At 44.0% G+C, this 17,388-nt stretch overlaps 1 protein-coding gene across 2 annotated transcripts in view; it reads right to left on the bottom strand.

The window, feature by feature from the left end:
* Window positions 1-17,388, bottom strand: part of ZC3H3 (zinc finger CCCH-type containing 3) — a 298,560-nt gene that overhangs the window by 158,005 nt on the left and 123,167 nt on the right. For both annotated transcript variants that reach the window (XM_040352126.1, XM_040352125.1), the window contains exon 4: window positions 13,321-13,456. In XM_040352126.1, coding sequence (XP_040208060.1) covers window positions 13,321-13,456 — 136 coding nt within the window. The remainder of the gene's footprint in view (window positions 1-13,320; window positions 13,457-17,388) is intronic.

The following is a 17,388-nucleotide window of genomic DNA, read 5'->3' as shown; positions in this document are numbered from 1 at the left end:
TGGTGTCATGGTGCGTTTTCTTAACGCTTGGGTTGGGAACTTGTAAGGGTTGGGAATCCAATTTCTGCATTAGCATTTTTGAACCCTGCATGGCATTTTTTTTTTTGCCCACTTACTTAGGGTGTTCGCTCACGTTTAGAAAAAATAAAAAATAAAATGGTAAACCAACACCAGAACCCCCCCCCCACCACCCCCAGTACCACCCCTGGTTCCTGTTTAAAGGAGCATTGGCCAGGTATGGTATATACCGTATTTATCTGCGTATACCGCGTGCCGGCGTATAACGCGCACCTCAAGCTTAGAAGGGAAGTTTAAGGAAAAAACGTACATTTTGGATGTCTTGCCCAGCGTCCATTGGCGGGCCTTGTCCGGCGTCCGTCTGCGGTCTTGTGCGGGGGTCCGTTCAGCCTTGTCAGTGTCCGTCTGCTGTCTTGCCTGGCGTCCGTCTGCGGCCTTGCGCGGGGTCTGTCCAGCCTTGTCGGTGTCTGCTGTCTTGCCCGGCGTCCATCGGCGGCCTTGTCCGGCTGCCAGGGGTTGTAGCGTTGTGTGTTTGAGTTTGGCGCCTCGGTCGAGCTGTGCAGAGCCGGATTTCCGGTGTGTTCGGCTCCTCTCGCATGGCTGCGGGCGGAGCCTAGCCTAGCCGAGTGCCCAGTACACTCGGCTCGGTCTTTGCCAGCAGCGCTCTGAGACAGCGAGGATCGGCGTATAACGCGTACCCACGATTTCCCCCTGATTTTAAGGGGAAAAAAGTTATACGCCGATAAATACGTACTTAGTTACATTGGTCCAAGCTTGATCAAAATAACTACATATACCATGAACTTATGTTTAATGGTTGCATATTGACACTGCTAAATTTGATATGGGCATCTTGGTTTCAGCAAGGATGAAGCCGTCATTCATTCGGTTGCCCGCATGCTCCACCCAGCGTAGCCCCTTTTTGACCTTTGCTTTTCACTTTCTCGGGGCTTGTATTCACTGGTGACAGAAAGGGTGGATTTCATTCCCCCCACCCTTAAATTGTCCAATAACCCCCTTCATGGTCATTATAATATAAAGTAGGGATCGACCGCTAATTACTGCGGGACGAAAAATCGGTATCGGTCACAAACTAGACCAATATTGCCGATACTACACTGCCTCCGCGCACTAGGCTTAATGTTTTTAGCGATTCACACAGCATTTCACAAGTGGCAAGTGTGATGGGAGTCACTTTGGGCAGGGGGGCCCCTGGAACCCAGAATCCCTTGGAGAGGTTGGGAAACCCTTGTTTCAGCTCCCCATGCAACTCCAATGTCTAAGTTCCCAAAAGAGACCATCCTTACATTAGGTTCCCACTTACACCAGGATCCCTGTCAGGGTTCCCTCTCACAGTAGTGTCCCCATCAGAGTCTCCCATTACATTAGTGTCCCCATCAGAGCCCCCCATTACATTAGTGTCCCCATCAGAGCCCCCCATTACATTAGTGTCCCCATCAGAGCCCCCCATTACATTAGTGTCCCCATCAGAGCCCCCCATTACATTAGTGTCCCCATCAGAGCCCCCCATTACATTAGTGTCCTCATCAGAGTCTCCCATTACATTAGTGTACCCATCAGAGTCTCCCATTACATTAGTGTCCTCATCAGAGCCCCCCCCCCAATACATTAGTGTCCCCATCAGAGCCCCCCATTACATTAGTGTCCCCATCAGAGCCCCCCATTACATTAGTGTCCCCATCAGAGCCCCTCATTACATTAGTGTCCCATCAGAGCCCCCATTACATTAGTGTCCCCATCAGAGCCCCCCAATACATTAGTGTCCCCATCAGAGCCCCTCATTACATTAGTGTCCCATCAGAGCCCCCATTACATTAGTGTCCCCCATCAGAGCCCCCCAATACATTAGTGTCCCCATTAGAGCCCCTCATTACATTAGTGTCCCATCAGAGCCCCCATTACATTAGTGTCCCCATCAGAGCCCCCCCCCATCAGCGCCCCCCTTACATTTGGGTGCTCATCAGCGCCCCCCCCTTACATCTGGGTGCCCATCAGCGCCCCCCTTACATCTGGGTGACCATCCGCGCCCCCCCTTACATCTGGGTGCCCATCAGCGCCCCCCCCCCTTACATCTGGGTGCCCATAAGTGCCCCCCCCTTACATCTGGGTGCCCATCAGCGCGCCCCCCCTTACATCTGGGTGCCCATCAGCGCCCTCCCTTACATCTGGGTGCCCATCAGCGCCCTCCCTTACATCTGGGTGCCCATCAGCGCCCTCCCTTACATCTGGGTGCCCATCAGCGCCCCCCTTACATCTGGGTGCCCATCAGCACCCCCCCCTTACATCTGGGTGCCCATCAGCACCCCCCCCTTACATCTGGGTGCCCATCAGCGCCCCCCCCCTTACATCAGGGTCTTCATTAGCGGAGACCAATTGATTTGCATCCTGATGGTAAATGAGGCAGGGTTCTATCTGACTTACTGCAGCTTCTAATGCACATTGTGAGAATCTCACAGTGTGCAGTGATAGAGGAAACCATTTTAGTATAGGAGAGAAGTCGGTACAACATGTGCAGGACTAAAGGACAGCTTTAATCTCCATTGTCCACCAATCGGTGGGCCCCAGGGATAGCAACAAACAGACCCCCTTTCTCCCCCTAGAACAAGCGGGAGGAATGAGGCCGGCCCGAGGACAGGAAATAACACGGGGGAAGCGGCTGAACTGCTATTCATAAATCTCCAGCTCGCTCACAACGATCTGGAACTCTTATTAAGTAAATTAATTTAAGTTAATTTAACTTGATCATGACTGGCGATCACGCTGATTTACAGAGGAGGAAATTGCATTAGGAAAGGCCGCCGTTCGGGCCGGCAGGAGAAAGGAGGGAAAATTAGATCCACTTAGCCGGGTGAATTAATATGGAAATAGCAGGTGTAAATTTAACCTCATCGAGAGAGCGAAAATTATCTTCATAAATTTACCCAAATGGTTCCCGAGCTGCTTATAAATCTATTTAAAACAAAAATATTACTGAAAAAAATGTCGTAAAATTAATTTAAAATATACTTTTATCTATTTCCTGTAGGAGCGGGTCCGGGGGGAAGGGGGGGAGGGGGGTACTTCTAGAGATTTTTAAGATTTGAACAAAAAGAACAAAGCAACTTAACCCAACGAGAGCCAGAGTGGTGCCTGCCAAGTGTTTTAAATGGCAGCGACTTATTCTCCACCAGAGAATGCTTGGTGAAAGTCACATTCACTGCTTTGTAAACCGACCCACAATTGTGCCACCGACCATCACCAACCACAAGAAGATTGCTTAAAGCAAAAGCGTTCCCCTCTTGTTAATCCAATTTCTTGAATGTTTAGGTTCCTAAAATTTTAAAATCAATTTTTGTCTGCTTTATTTCTTTTGCTAGTATTTTTTTTATACCAAGTATTTGTATATAAAATAATTAGTATAAAAGTAAATAAAGTAATATAAAGTATTTGTATATACATTTTTTTGCTAGTACCGTATTTATCGGCGTATACCGCGCACTATTTTGCCCTGAAAATCAGGGCAAAATCGTGGGTGCGCGGTATACGCCGATACCCGCATTCCCGCCACGAGTTTGAATATTGCGCCGGCATATACCGAGCGCAGTACACTCGTGTATCTTCGGGCAGTCTCGGCGCCACTCGCGCTGACTTCCTGAGCGTACAGGACGTCAGCGCGAGAGTTGCCAAGCCTGCCCGACGATACACGTGTTTACTGCGCTCGGTATATGTCGGTGCAGTATTCAAACTCGGCGCAGGAAACGAGCGGGGAGGACGCGAGGATGCTGCAGAAGGACGCCGGACCCGACGAAGAGGACACCCGAAGCCGCAGACGGACGCCGGACCCGACGAAGAGGACACCCGAAGCCGCAGACGGACGCCGGACCCGACGAAGAGGACACCCGAAGCCGCAGACGGACGCGGGACCCAACGAGGCCGCCGCACAAGACACCAAAACTGTAAGTACAAAACATCTTTTTTCCACAGGAATTTGGGCAACTTTAGGGGTGCACGCTATACGCGGGATCGCGCTATACCACTATAAATATGGTATTTGTACCGTATTTATCTGCCTATAGCGCGCACCCGTAATCTAGAAGGGAAATTCCTGGGAAAAAAAATGAATTACTTACAGTTTTGGTGTCTTGCCCGGCATCCATCGGCAGCCTTGTTCGGTCCGGCATCCGTTTGCGGCCGTGCGCGAGGTCCGTCCAGCCTTCCTCGCGGCGTCCGTCCAGGTGTCCGTCTGCGGCTTCCTCGCGGGGTTCGTCCAGGTGTCCGTCTGCGGGGTCCATCCAGTCCTCCATCCGCACGTTGCCCGGGGTTGCGGCGATGTTCGTTTTTGAATTAGGCGCCGAGCTGAGAGGAGCCGGATTTCCTGTTTGTTCGGCTCCTCTCGCGTGGCAGGAAGCGTAACAGAGTACGCAGTACGCTCGGCTCTAAGCTGCGACGCCTAATTAAAAAAACAAACACTGCTGCAACAGTATCGGCGTATATTGCGCACCCACGATTTTCACCTGATTTTAAGGGGAATAAAGTGCGCGGTATACGCCGATAAATACGGTATATAAAATGTTTTTACAACAGTGAAGGGAATCATGACCCAGGAGAGCACTATGCGTTTTCTACAGAGAAAGCAGAAGGTGTTTACTTTCAGATTCTCTCTTCTTAAAAGGAAACTAGAACACAGGCATCTTAAAGCGGAGCTCCACCCTAAAGTGGAACTTCCGCTCATCGGAACCCTCCCCCCCTCCGGTGTCACATTTGACACCTTTCAGGGGGAGGGGGGTGCAGATACCGGTCTAAAGACAGGTATTTGCACACACTTCCGGCCACACATTCTGCGGGTAGACTGCGGGCAGGACATCAGATAAACCCCCCCCCCCCCCCCCCCCGTTGTGTTCTGGGAAAGACACAGCTCCCAGAACACAACGGGAACCAGTCAGCATGGCACAGCGTGACTCGCGCATGCGCCGTAGGGAACCAGGCAGTGAAGCCGTAGCGCTTCACTGCCTGGTTCCCTCACCGAAGATGGCAGTGGGGGCAGCAGTCACGGGCGATCGCTCATCCTCTGCTGCGGACGGCGCTGGACTCCAGGATAGGTAAGTGTCCTAATATTAAAAGTCAGCAGCTGCAGTATTTGTAGCTGCTGGCTTTTAATTTTTTTTTTTTTTTTCGGTTGACATCCGCTTCAAAAAACAGCTCAGACCTGTACTAAATACACGGATATCTTCTAAATACACTACATTTCCAAAAGTATTGGGACGCCTGCCTATACACACACATGAACTTTAATGGCATCCCGGTCTTAGTCCGTAGGGTTCTATATTGGAGTTGGCCCCGCCCTTTGCAGCTATAACAGCTTCAACTCTTCCGGGAAGGCTGTCCACAGGGTTTAAGAATGTGTCTATGGCAAGGCCCTCCAGCTGTTGCAGAACTACACGTCCCATGAGGTAAAACACTACGTCCCAAGAGGTAAAACACTGACATTCACAGACATGACTAGGCATGATGGGAATTGTAGTACCTGAACAACTGAAGGGCCGTAGTTTGAGGGTTTTATGAATGAAGAGGTCCATCTTTAGTAGGAGAGGGGTTTAAGAATGAGGTGAGTAGTTCAATTTTGGAAGGAGAAGGGTTTATGAACGAGGTGGTCAATCTTTAGTAGGAGAGGGGTTTATGAATGAAGGAGGTCAATCTTTAGTAGGAGAGGGGTTTATGAATGAAGGAGGTCAATCTTTAGTAGGAGAGGGGTTTATGAATGAGAAAGTCAATCTTTAGTAGAAGACAGGTTTATGAATGAGGTCAATCTTCAGGAGAGGGTTTTATGAACGAGGAGGTCAATCTTTAGTAGAAGGGTTTAGGAATGAGGAGGTCAATCTTTAGTAGAAGGGTTTAGGAATGAGGAGGTCAATCTTTAGTAGAAGGGTTTAGGAATGAGGAGGTCAGTCTTCAGTAGAAGGGTTTAGGAATGAGGAGGTCAATCTTTAGTAGAAGGGTTTAGGAATGAGGAGGTCAATCTTTAGTAGAAGGGTTTAGGAATGAGGAGGTCAGTCTTCAGTAGAAGGGTTTAGGAATGAGGTCAATCTTTAGTAGAAGGGTTTAGGAATGAGGAGGTCAGTCTTCAGTAGAAGGGTTTAGGAATGAGGAGGTCAATCTTTAGTAGGAGAGGGGTTTATGAATGAGAAGGTCAGTCTTCAGTAGAAGAGGGGTTTTAAGGTAAGTGGAGGCCCTTCTTCTGAAGGAGAGTTGTTTGATGAACATGGAAGTCAATCTTTAGTAGCAAAGAGGTTTCTAAATGGAGAAAAAAAAATCAAAAGTAGGAAAGGGTTAAAAAAAAAAAAAGTGGTTTAAAAACAGTCCCATCTTTAGTAGGAAAGGGGACTATTAATGTGGGGTCCTTGTTTTGTAGGGGAGGAGTTTATATGTTGGAAGATTTGATCTTTAGTAGTTGAAGTTTTTATAAATGGGAAAGTCCATTTTGGGAAGGCAAGGAGTTTGTGAATGAAGAGGTCAAGCTTTAGTAGGAGAGGGGTTTATGAATGAAGGAGGTCAATTTTAGAAGGAGAGGGTTTAAGAATGAGGAGGTCAATCTTTAGTAGGAGAGGGTATAAGAATGAGGAGGTCAGTCTTTAGTAGGAGAGGGTTTTATGAATGAAGGAGGTTAATCTTTGGTAGGAGAGGGTTTTATGAATGAAGGAGGTCAATGTTTAGTAGGAGAGGGGTTTATGAATGAAGGAGGTCAATCTTTAGTAGGAGAGGGTTTTATGAATGAAGAGGTCAATATTTAGTAGGAGAGGGGTTAAAAAAATGGGGAGGTCTATCTTTAGTAGAAGAGGGGTTTATGAATGAAGGAGGTCAATCTTTAGTAGGAGAGTGTTTAAGAATGAGGAGGTCACTCTTTAGTAGGAGAGGGTATAAGAATGAGGAGTTCAATCTTTAGTAGTAGAGGGTATAAGAATGAGGAGGTCAATCTTTAGTAGGAGAGGGTTTAAGAATGAGGAGGTCAATCTTTAGTAGGAGAGGGTATAAGAATGAGGAGGTCAATCTTTAGTAGAAGGGTTTAGGAATGAGGAGGTCAATCTTTACTAGAAGGGTTTTTGAATGAGGAGGTCAATCTTTAGTAGAAGGGTTTAGGAATGAGGAGGTCAATCTTTACTATAAGGGTTTTTGAATGAGGAGGTCAATCTTTAGTAGAAGGGTTTAAGAATGAGGAGGTCAATCTTTAGTAAGAGAGGGTATAATAATGAGGAGGCCAATCTTTAGTAAGATAGGGTATAAGAATGAGGAGGCCAATCTTTAGTAGGAGAGGGTTTAAGAATGAGGAGGTCAATCTTTAGTAGGAGAGGGTTTAAGAATGAGGAGGTCAATCTTTAGTAGAAGGGTTTATGAATGAGAAGGTCAATCTTTAGTAGGAGAGGGTTTAAGAATGAGGTCAATCTTTAGTAGGAGAGGGTTTATGAATGAAGAGGTCAATCTTTAGTAGGAGAGGGTATAAGAATGAGGAGGTCAATCTTTAGTAGGAGAGGGTATAAGAATGAGGAGGTCAATCTTTAGTAGGAGAGGGTTTAAGAATGAGGTCAATCTTTAGTAGGAGAGGGTATAAGAATGAGGAGGTCAATCTTCAGTAGAAGAAGGGTTTATGAATGAAGGAGGTCAATCTTTAGTAGGAGAGGGGTTTATGAATGAAGGAGGTCAATCTTTAGTAGGAGAGGGGTTTATGAATGAGAAAGTCAATCTTTAGTAGAAGACAGGTTTATGAATGAGGTCAATCTTCAGGAGAGGGTTTTATGAACGAGGAGGTCAATCTTTAGTAGAAGGGTTTAGGAATGAGGAGGTCAATCTTTAGTAGAAGGGTTTAGGAATGAGGAGGTCAATCTTTAGTAGAAGGGTTTAGGAATGAGGAGGTCAGTCTTCAGTAGAAGGGTTTAGGAATGAGGAGGTCAATCTTTAGTAGAAGGGTTTAGGAATGAGGAGGTCAATCTTTAGTAGAAGGGTTTAGGAATGAGGAGGTCAGTCTTCAGTAGAAGGGTTTAGGAATGAGGTCAATCTTTAGTAGAAGGGTTTAGGAATGAGGAGGTCAGTCTTCAGTAGAAGGGTTTAGGAATGAGGAGGTCAATCTTTAGTAGGAGAGGGGTTTATGAATGAGAAGGTCAGTCTTCAGTAGAAGAGGGGTTTTAAGGTAAGTGGAGGCCCTTCTTCTGAAGGAGAGTTGTTTGATGAACATGGAAGTCAATCTTTAGTAGCAAAGAGGTTTCTAAATGGAGAAAAAAAAATCAAAAGTAGGAAAGGGTTAAAAAAAAAAAAAGTGGTTTAAAAACAGTCCCATCTTTAGTAGGAAAGGGGACTATTAATGTGGGGTCCTTGTTTTGTAGGGGAGGAGTTTATATGTTGGAAGATTTGATCTTTAGTAGTTGAAGTTTTTATAAATGGGAAAGTCCATTTTGGGAAGGCAAGGAGTTTGTGAATGAAGAGGTCAAGCTTTAGTAGGAGAGGGGTTTATGAATGAAGGAGGTCAATTTTAGAAGGAGAGGGTTTAAGAATGAGGAGGTCAATCTTTAGTAGGAGAGGGTATAAGAATGAGGAGGTCAGTCTTTAGTAGGAGAGGGTTTTATGAATGAAGGAGGTTAATCTTTGGTAGGAGAGGGTTTTATGAATGAAGGAGGTCAATGTTTAGTAGGAGAGGGGTTTATGAATGAAGGAGGTCAATCTTTAGTAGGAGAGGGTTTTATGAATGAAGAGGTCAATATTTAGTAGGAGAGGGGTTAAAAAAATGGGGAGGTCTATCTTTAGTAGAAGAGGGGTTTATGAATGAAGGAGGTCAATCTTTAGTAGGAGAGTGTTTAAGAATGAGGAGGTCACTCTTTAGTAGGAGAGGGTATAAGAATGAGGAGTTCAATCTTTAGTAGTAGAGGGTATAAGAATGAGGAGGTCAATCTTTAGTAGGAGAGGGTTTAAGAATGAGGAGGTCAATCTTTAGTAGGAGAGGGTATAAGAATGAGGAGGTCAATCTTTAGTAGAAGGGTTTAGGAATGAGGAGGTCAATCTTTACTAGAAGGGTTTTTGAATGAGGAGGTCAATCTTTAGTAGAAGGGTTTAGGAATGAGGAGGTCAATCTTTACTATAAGGGTTTTTGAATGAGGAGGTCAATCTTTAGTAGAAGGGTTTAAGAATGAGGAGGTCAATCTTTAGTAAGAGAGGGTATAATAATGAGGAGGCCAATCTTTAGTAAGATAGGGTATAAGAATGAGGAGGCCAATCTTTAGTAGGAGAGGGTTTAAGAATGAGGAGGTCAATCTTTAGTAGGAGAGGGTTTAAGAATGAGGAGGTCAATCTTTAGTAGAAGGGTTTATGAATGAGAAGGTCAATCTTTAGTAGGAGAGGGTTTAAGAATGAGGTCAATCTTTAGTAGGAGAGGGTTTATGAATGAAGAGGTCAATCTTTAGTAGGAGAGGGTATAAGAATGAGGAGGTCAATCTTTAGTAGGAGAGGGTATAAGAATGAGGAGGTCAATCTTTAGTAGGAGAGGGTTTAAGAATGAGGTCAATCTTTAGTAGGAGAGGGTATAAGAATGAGGAGGTCAATCTTCAGTAGAAGAAGGGTTTTAAGGTAAGTGGAGGCCCTTCTTCTATAGGAGAGTGGTTTGATGAACATGGAAGTCAATCTTTAGTAGCAAAGGGGTTTATAAATGGAGAGGAAAATATTTAGTAGGAGAGGGGTTAAAAAAATGGGGAGGTCTATCTTTAGTAGGGAATGGAAATATGAAAAGGGAGGTCCCTTATTGAAGGAGAGCGGTTTAAGCAACATGGAGGTCAATTTTTAATAGGGAAAAATAAAATAAAAAAGGGAAGGTCCCTCTTCAGTAAGGGATGGAAATACGAACAGGAGAGACCCTCTTAAGTGGAAGGGGTTCCATATTTTAGAAGGAGAGGAGTTTATTGAACTTGAAGCTCCATCCTTAGTAGATAATGTGGATGTCTATCCTCAGCAGGAGTCTAGGTCAATCTTTATTCGGGGGAAAGGTTTAATGAAAGCTTTCTGAAGGACATAACAGAAGACAAGTTGCGTGTCCCGAGGACGAAGGAATAACATTCTCCGTATCGCCATGTGAAAGGTGTCAAAATGAGTAGCTGCTAATGCGTTAAGAAAACATGATGTTCTGAACAGTCTCTGACATACATACAGCTCCTGTTCAGGACTTCTTACCCTTCTACTGGAGACCAGAAGAAAAAAAAAAACACTAACATGGGAGGTGCACTGTGCTAAAAACAGCCAATGATCACTGAGCAATTCAATAACATTGCGGCTCTATGATTACACTGCAAGTGATTATTCCTGAACAAATCCAGCTCTCCGTGTTGGCAGCACAATGTTACACCGGGACGGCCATCGATGAAAACAGAACATTTGAAGATTCCATTTACAACTCAGTACACTAAAAATACTGCGTACATTTAAAGCACACGAAGGGCTCATTCTCATAGGATTTACATAAAAATGTGTTTAACCACTTCACATCCCGCCTATAGTAATATGACGGCCATAGGTGGTTCTGCCATCCTGGGTGGCCGTCATATGACGTCCTCGGGCCTCCAGGACGCTAGGGGGCGCGTCACTTGGGTGCCAATGTGCGTGCCTGGTGGTCGTGACGTCCGACAGGTATCCGCGATCGGCAGTTACAGAGCCAAGGACATGGATCTCTGCGTGTAAACACAGATATCCACGTCCTGTCAGGGAGAGAGGAGACCGATGGGGTGTCCCTTGTACATAGGGACACAGTTCGGTCACCTCCCCCAGTCAGTCCCCTCCCCCCACAGTTAGAATTACTCCCTAGGGAACACTTAACTCCTTAATCGCCCCCTAGTGTTAACCCCTTCCCTGCCAGTCACGTTTATACAGTAATCAGTGCATATTTATAGCTCTGTTCGCTGTATTAATGTGAGTGGTCCCAAAATAGTGTCAAAATGTGTCCGCCGCAATATCGCAGTCCTGACAAAAATTGCAGATAACCACCATTACTAGTGAAAAACAAAAAGTCAAATCTAACCCCTACTTTGTAGGCGCTATAACTTATGTGCAAACCAATCACTATACACTTATTGCAATTTTTTTTACCAAAAATATGTAGAAAAATACGTATCGGCCTAAGCCGAGGAAAAAAATTGTTTTTTAAAAACACAATTGGTATATGTAAGCTCTTCTACCTTCTGTATCCTCCCTTATATCCTAATAGATTGTAAGCTCTTCTACCTTCTGTATCCTCCCTTATACCCTAATAGATTGTAAGCTCTTCTACCTTCTGTATCCTCCCTTATATCCTAATAGATTGTAAGCTCTTCTACCTTCTGTATCCTCCCTTATACCCTAATAGATTGTAAGCTCTTCATCCTTTTGTATCTTCCCTTATATCCTAATAGATTGTAAGCTCTTCTAAATCCTCCCTTATACCCCAATTCAGTGATGGCGAACCTTGGCACCCCAGATGTTTTGGAACTACATTTCCCATGATGCTCAAGCACTCTGCAGTGTAGTTGAGCATCATGGGAAATGTAGTTCCAAAACTTCTGGGGTGCCAAGGTTCGCCATTACTGCCCTAATAGATTGTAAGCTCTTCCACTTTCTGTATCCTCCCTTGTATCCTAATAGATTGCAAGCTCTTCAGCTCTTCTACCTTCTGTATCCTCCCTTATATCCTAATAGATTGTAAGCTCTTCTACCTTCTGTATCCTCCCTTATACCCTCATACAATAAAACCTTGGTTTGAGAGTAACTTGGTTTGAGAGCGTTTTGCAAGAAGAGCAAAATGTTTTAATACATTTTGCCTTGATATACAAGCGATGTCTTGATATAAGAGCAGTGTCATGTCACAACTGAGTATAAGAGAGAAGAGAGGAGCCTCTAAGTGTAGCAATATGGTTACATTTAATGAAGGTACAACATTTAGGAACTTATTGCTACACTTAGAGTCGCCTCTCTTTTCTTTTATACCCTGTAAAAAAAAATGCTTTGATATACAAGTGCTTTGGATTACAAGCATGTTTCAGAAACAAATTATGCTCTCAAACAAAGGTTTTACTGTAGATTGTAAGTTCCTTCACCTTTATACCCTTATAAACTGTAAGCGCTTACACAGTCTAAATCTTTTCTTATACCCCAATAGACTGTACGCTCCTTCACCTTCTGTATCCTCCCTTATTGCCCAATAAATTGTAGGCAATTCCATCTCTGAATCCTCCCTTATACTCTAGCACAGGGGTCTCCAAACTGCGGCCCGAGGGCCAGGTGTGGCCCTTTGGTAGTCTTTATCCGGCCCTTGGAGCACTATTCTTTCCACCTTCGCTAAGAACCCTCCATTGGTTGCCAGTGAAAGGCAGAATTGCTTTTAAAGCACTCTGTCTGACGCATAAGTGCATCCATGGGAAGGCCCCCCAATATCTATGCGAAAAAATAAAAACTTACAACCCCAATCGCGTTCTGCGATCCACCGACCAAAATCTGCTCCAGATACCCAAAGCCAGATACAAATCCAAAGGGGAAAGAAGATTTGCGTTCCAAGGCCCCAGGCTATGGAACGCTTTACCAACCAGCATTCGGTTGAAGGAGAACCACTTGGCCTTCAGAAGAAAGATCAAAACTCTGCTCTTTTGATCTCAAAAGAGAAAGGAACAATGAGCGCCCAGAGGCAATTTAGTTTGCATGTGCTGCGCTATATAAGTTTCTCACTCACTCACTCACTGCTATAAGGAACTATTACTCCCACTGACACCAACAATTGGGCATTATTTATTCTATGGATACCAATGATGGTATACTATAACTCCTACTAATAGGGGCACCACTCCTCCTATTGACCACCAACCCTGAGGCCATATTTATTCTCACCGATGATGGGCCTGACATTTTCTGCCCCTGTTGGCCACAATCCGGCCCCCTTAAAGTCTGAAGGAGAATAAACTGGCCCTTTGTTTGAAAACGTTTGGAGACCCCTGCTAGCAGATTGTAGGCCGCTCTTATGGGTTGAATGGTGGCCCAGGCCGTCATGATCACACTCCTTACCAGGGACTGCAGAAGACTAATGACATCATTTTATCGTAATATCACATGTTCCACAAGCATGGATCCACTCCAATCATATTGGCATGTTGCGTGTTTAAAAGTAAAAAATCTCTACAAAAGAAATTATTATGTAATAACCTTCCTACCCCTGTCCAGTGTTCCTATAAAATATCACTGTGTAATAATACACCGGCTGCGCCGCATCATCAGGATAAAAAGACGTCCATTAGGACATAAAGTCAGCCTTACCGGTTCCTCCAGTAAATAGACGGGTTGAGTGTAGAGAATGTAGAGGAGATGAGAGGAGTGCTGCTTTTCTTCACAATCCTGTACCGTGTCTTTATCACCCGACTAACAGGGGGGCTCTTCATAGAGGATGAGATGCCTGCAGAAGATAAACATGTCATGAAGAAAATGAAGAATTGTTACCAAAATACCTACATGATGCCAGACCCCAGTACGCAGCACTGGGCTCTGATAATTAGTATCAGGCACCAATAATCAGTAATGTGCTCTGATAATCATTACCAGACTCCGATAATCAATACAGGGCTCTGATAATCAGTATAAGTCTCCAATAATCAATGCTAGGCTCTGATAATCAGTACCGGACTCCGATAATCAATACAGGGCTCTGATAATCAGTACAAGTCTTCAATAATCAATACTGGGCTCTGATAATCAGTACCAGGCTCAGATAATTAGTATCAGGCTCAGATAATTAGTATCAGGCTCCAATAATCAGTAATGTGCTCTGATAATCATTACCAGACTCCGATAATCAATACAGGGCTCTGATAATCAGTATAAGTCTCCAATAATCAATGCTAGGCTCTGATAATTAATACTTGCCTTTGATAATCATTACCAGACTCCGATAATCAATACAGGGCTCTGATAATCAGTACAAGTCTCCAATAATCAATACTGGGCTCTGATAATCAGTACCAGACTCCGATAATCAATACAGGGCTCTGATAATCAGTACAAGTCTCCAATAATCAATACTGGGCTCTGATAATCAGTACCAGGCTCAGATAATTAGTATCAGGCTCAGATAATTAGTATCAGGCTCCAATAATCAGTAATGTGCTCTGATAATCATTACCAGACTCCGATAATCAATACAGGGCTCTGATAATCAGTATAAGTCTCCAATAATCAATGCTAGGCTCTGATAATTAATACTTGCCTCTGATAATCAATACAGGGCTCTGATAATCAGTACAAGTCTCCAATAATCAATGCTAGGCTCTGATAATCAGTACCAGACTCCGATAATCAATACAGGGCTCTGATAATCAGTACAAGTCTCCAATAATCAATGCTAGGCTCTGATAATTAATACTTGCCTCTGATAATCATTAACAGACTCCGATAATCAATACAGGGCTCTGATAATCAGCAACAGGCTCAAATAATGAGTACCAGGCTCTGATAACCAGAAAGAGGCTCCAATAATCAATACTGGTCTCTTATAAATCGGCAACAGGCTAATGCCTCGTACACACGATCCGAATATCGTACGACGGATCGTACAACTTTTTTCGCTTAATAGTCGCAAGTAAAATTAAATAGGTTATTAAAGTCTCGAAAATTCTCGTACGACAGAAAAAAATAATCGGAAGTGATGTCAAGTGTTGTAATGTATTTGTATTGTATTTTTGGACGACAACTGTACTGACTAAACGAAAATCGTACGATCTGACATCGTACGAGGAAAATATTCGTGCTTGTCCGATCGAATAATATCGGATGAACTGTCTTGATCGGCTCTCGAATTTAGTGTACACACGATCCGAAAATCGTACGATTCTTCCTCGGACGACCGTTTTCGTCCGATATTCGGATCGTGTGTACGGGCCATAAGATAATTAGTATCAAGCTTCAATAATCAATACTGGACTCTGATAATCAATACCAGGCTCCGATAATGAATTATTGGCTCTGATAATCAGTACCAGTCTGGGACAATCAATAAGGGGCTCTGATAAGCGGTACCAGGGTTTGATAATTGGTGCTTGGTTCTAATAATCAGTGCTCTGATAATCAATACTGGGTTCTGATAACCAGTGCCAGGCTTGGATAATTAGTACCAGGCCCCGGATAATAAATATTGGGTTCTGATAATAGGTAGCAGACTCTGATATATAATATTGGGCTCTAAAAATTAGTACCAGGCTCTGATAATCAATATTGGGTTCTCATAATCAGTACCAGGTTTGGGGATCCTACGGGGTAAATGACTGCGCTATATCAAGGTGCCACTCAACTTAATCATCAATATTGGGCTCTAATAATCAATGTTGGGTTCTGATAATCAGTATCAGGCTCTAAAAAAATCAATATTGGGTTCTAATAATCAATACTGGGTTCTGATAACCAGTACCAGGCTCTTATAATCAACATTGGGTTCTGATAATCAATATCGGGCTCTGATAATCAATATTGGGCTCTGATAATAAGTAGCAGGCTCGGATAAATCATATTGGGCAGTACCAGGATCCGATAATCAATGTCGGGCTCTGATAATCAATATTGGGCTCTGATAATAAGTAGCAGGCTCGGATAAATAATATTGGGCAGTACCGGGATCTGATAATCAATATCGGGCTCTGATAATAAGTAGCAGGCTCGGATAAATAATATTGGGCAGTACCGGGATCCGATAATCAATGTCGGGCTCTGAAAATCAATATTGGGCTCTGATAATAAGTAGCAGGCTCGGATAAATAATATTGGGCAGTACCGGGATCTGATAATCAATATCGGGCTCTGATAATCAATATTGAGCTCTGATAATAAGTAGCAGGCTCGGATAAATCATATTGGGCAGTACCAGGATCCGATAATCAATGTCGGGCTCTGATAATCAATATTGGGCTCTGATAATAAGTAGCAGGCTTGGATAAATAATATTGGACAGTACCAGGATCTGATAATCAATATCGGGCTCTGATAATCAATACTGGGCTCTGATAATAAGCAGCAGGCTCGGATAAATAATATTGGGCAGTACCAGGATCCGATAATCAATATTGGGCTCTGATAATAAGTAGCAGGCTTGGATAAATAATATTGGACAGTACCAGGATCTGATAATCAATGTCGGACTCTGATAATCAATATTGGGAAAACAGAAAACCGCGCTTCCACCACAGAGTCTATAGGCAGCAGCTGACGTTGGAAAAACAAAGCAATATATGGTATAAAAAAGCCGCGCCAATCTAAATAAATTCAAATCAATGTCAGTCAATGAATGAAAATTGGTGAAATCCCCATGAAGGCAATAACATCAGATGGAGCCTTTGGTTTGCTTGATGAATGACACTAGGTTCTTAGAATTAGTCAAACCTCGAACACCCAGGTGACATGCATGCATTTAGTGCAAATCCTCCACCGTAAGAATAAGCTGCTTACCAAACGGCAAGCCTTTATTGCAATTGGCTATAGCCCAGCCACGGCCTTTCAATCCTCTGGATACTCAGGATGGAACACTTGTATTAAGCAGCGAGATCCAAGCCTCAGCAATAGGATGGAAAAGAGTTGCGGTTCACTCTCGTTTACCCCCTCACAGGACAACAGCAATCAAGCGGTCCAGACACATATACCGAAAGATAAAGAAGGGGCACAATAGCGTAATACCGCAGGATAAAAATATTTATTAAAAGTAATGTACTTACATCAGTACGAGTAAAAACAGCGTGTGACAATAAAAAGTAAAGCCGGCCGGCTTGAGGAGCCCTCCTCCTTGGCGTGGTGACGTCACTGACGCAGCCTCCCAGACGCGTTTCGTCACTAATGGACGTTTTCAATCCCCCATTGAAAACGTCCATTAGTGACGAAACGCATCTGGGAGGCTGCGTCAGTGACGTCACCACGCCAAGGAGGAGGGCTCCTCAAGCCGGCCGGCTTTACTTTTTATTGTCACACGCTGTTTTTACTCGTACTGATGTAAGTACATTACTTTTAATAAATATTTTTATCCTGCGGTATTACGCTATTGTGCCCCTTCTTTATCTTTCGGTATATGTGTCTGGACCGCTTGATTGCTGTTGTCCTGTGAGGGGGTAAACGAGAGTGAACCGCAACTCTTTTCCATCCTATTGCTGAGGCTTGGATCTCGCTGCTTAATACAAGTGTTCCATCCTGAGTATCCAGAGGATTGAAAGGCCGTGGCTGGGCTATAGCCAATTGCAATAAAGGCTTGCCGTTTGGTAAGCAGCTTATTCTTACGGTGGAGGATTTGCACTAAATGCATGCATGTCACCTGGGTGTTCGAGGTTTGACTAATTCTAAGAACCTAGTGTCATTCAT

The sequence above is a fragment of the Rana temporaria genome, chromosome 5 (genome assembly GCF_905171775.1).
Source record: "Rana temporaria chromosome 5, aRanTem1.1, whole genome shotgun sequence".
NCBI lineage: Eukaryota > Metazoa > Chordata > Amphibia > Anura > Ranidae > Rana > Rana temporaria.
The sequence above is the reverse complement of the archived record's forward strand: the minus strand, read 5'-3'. Positions and strand labels throughout refer to the sequence as shown.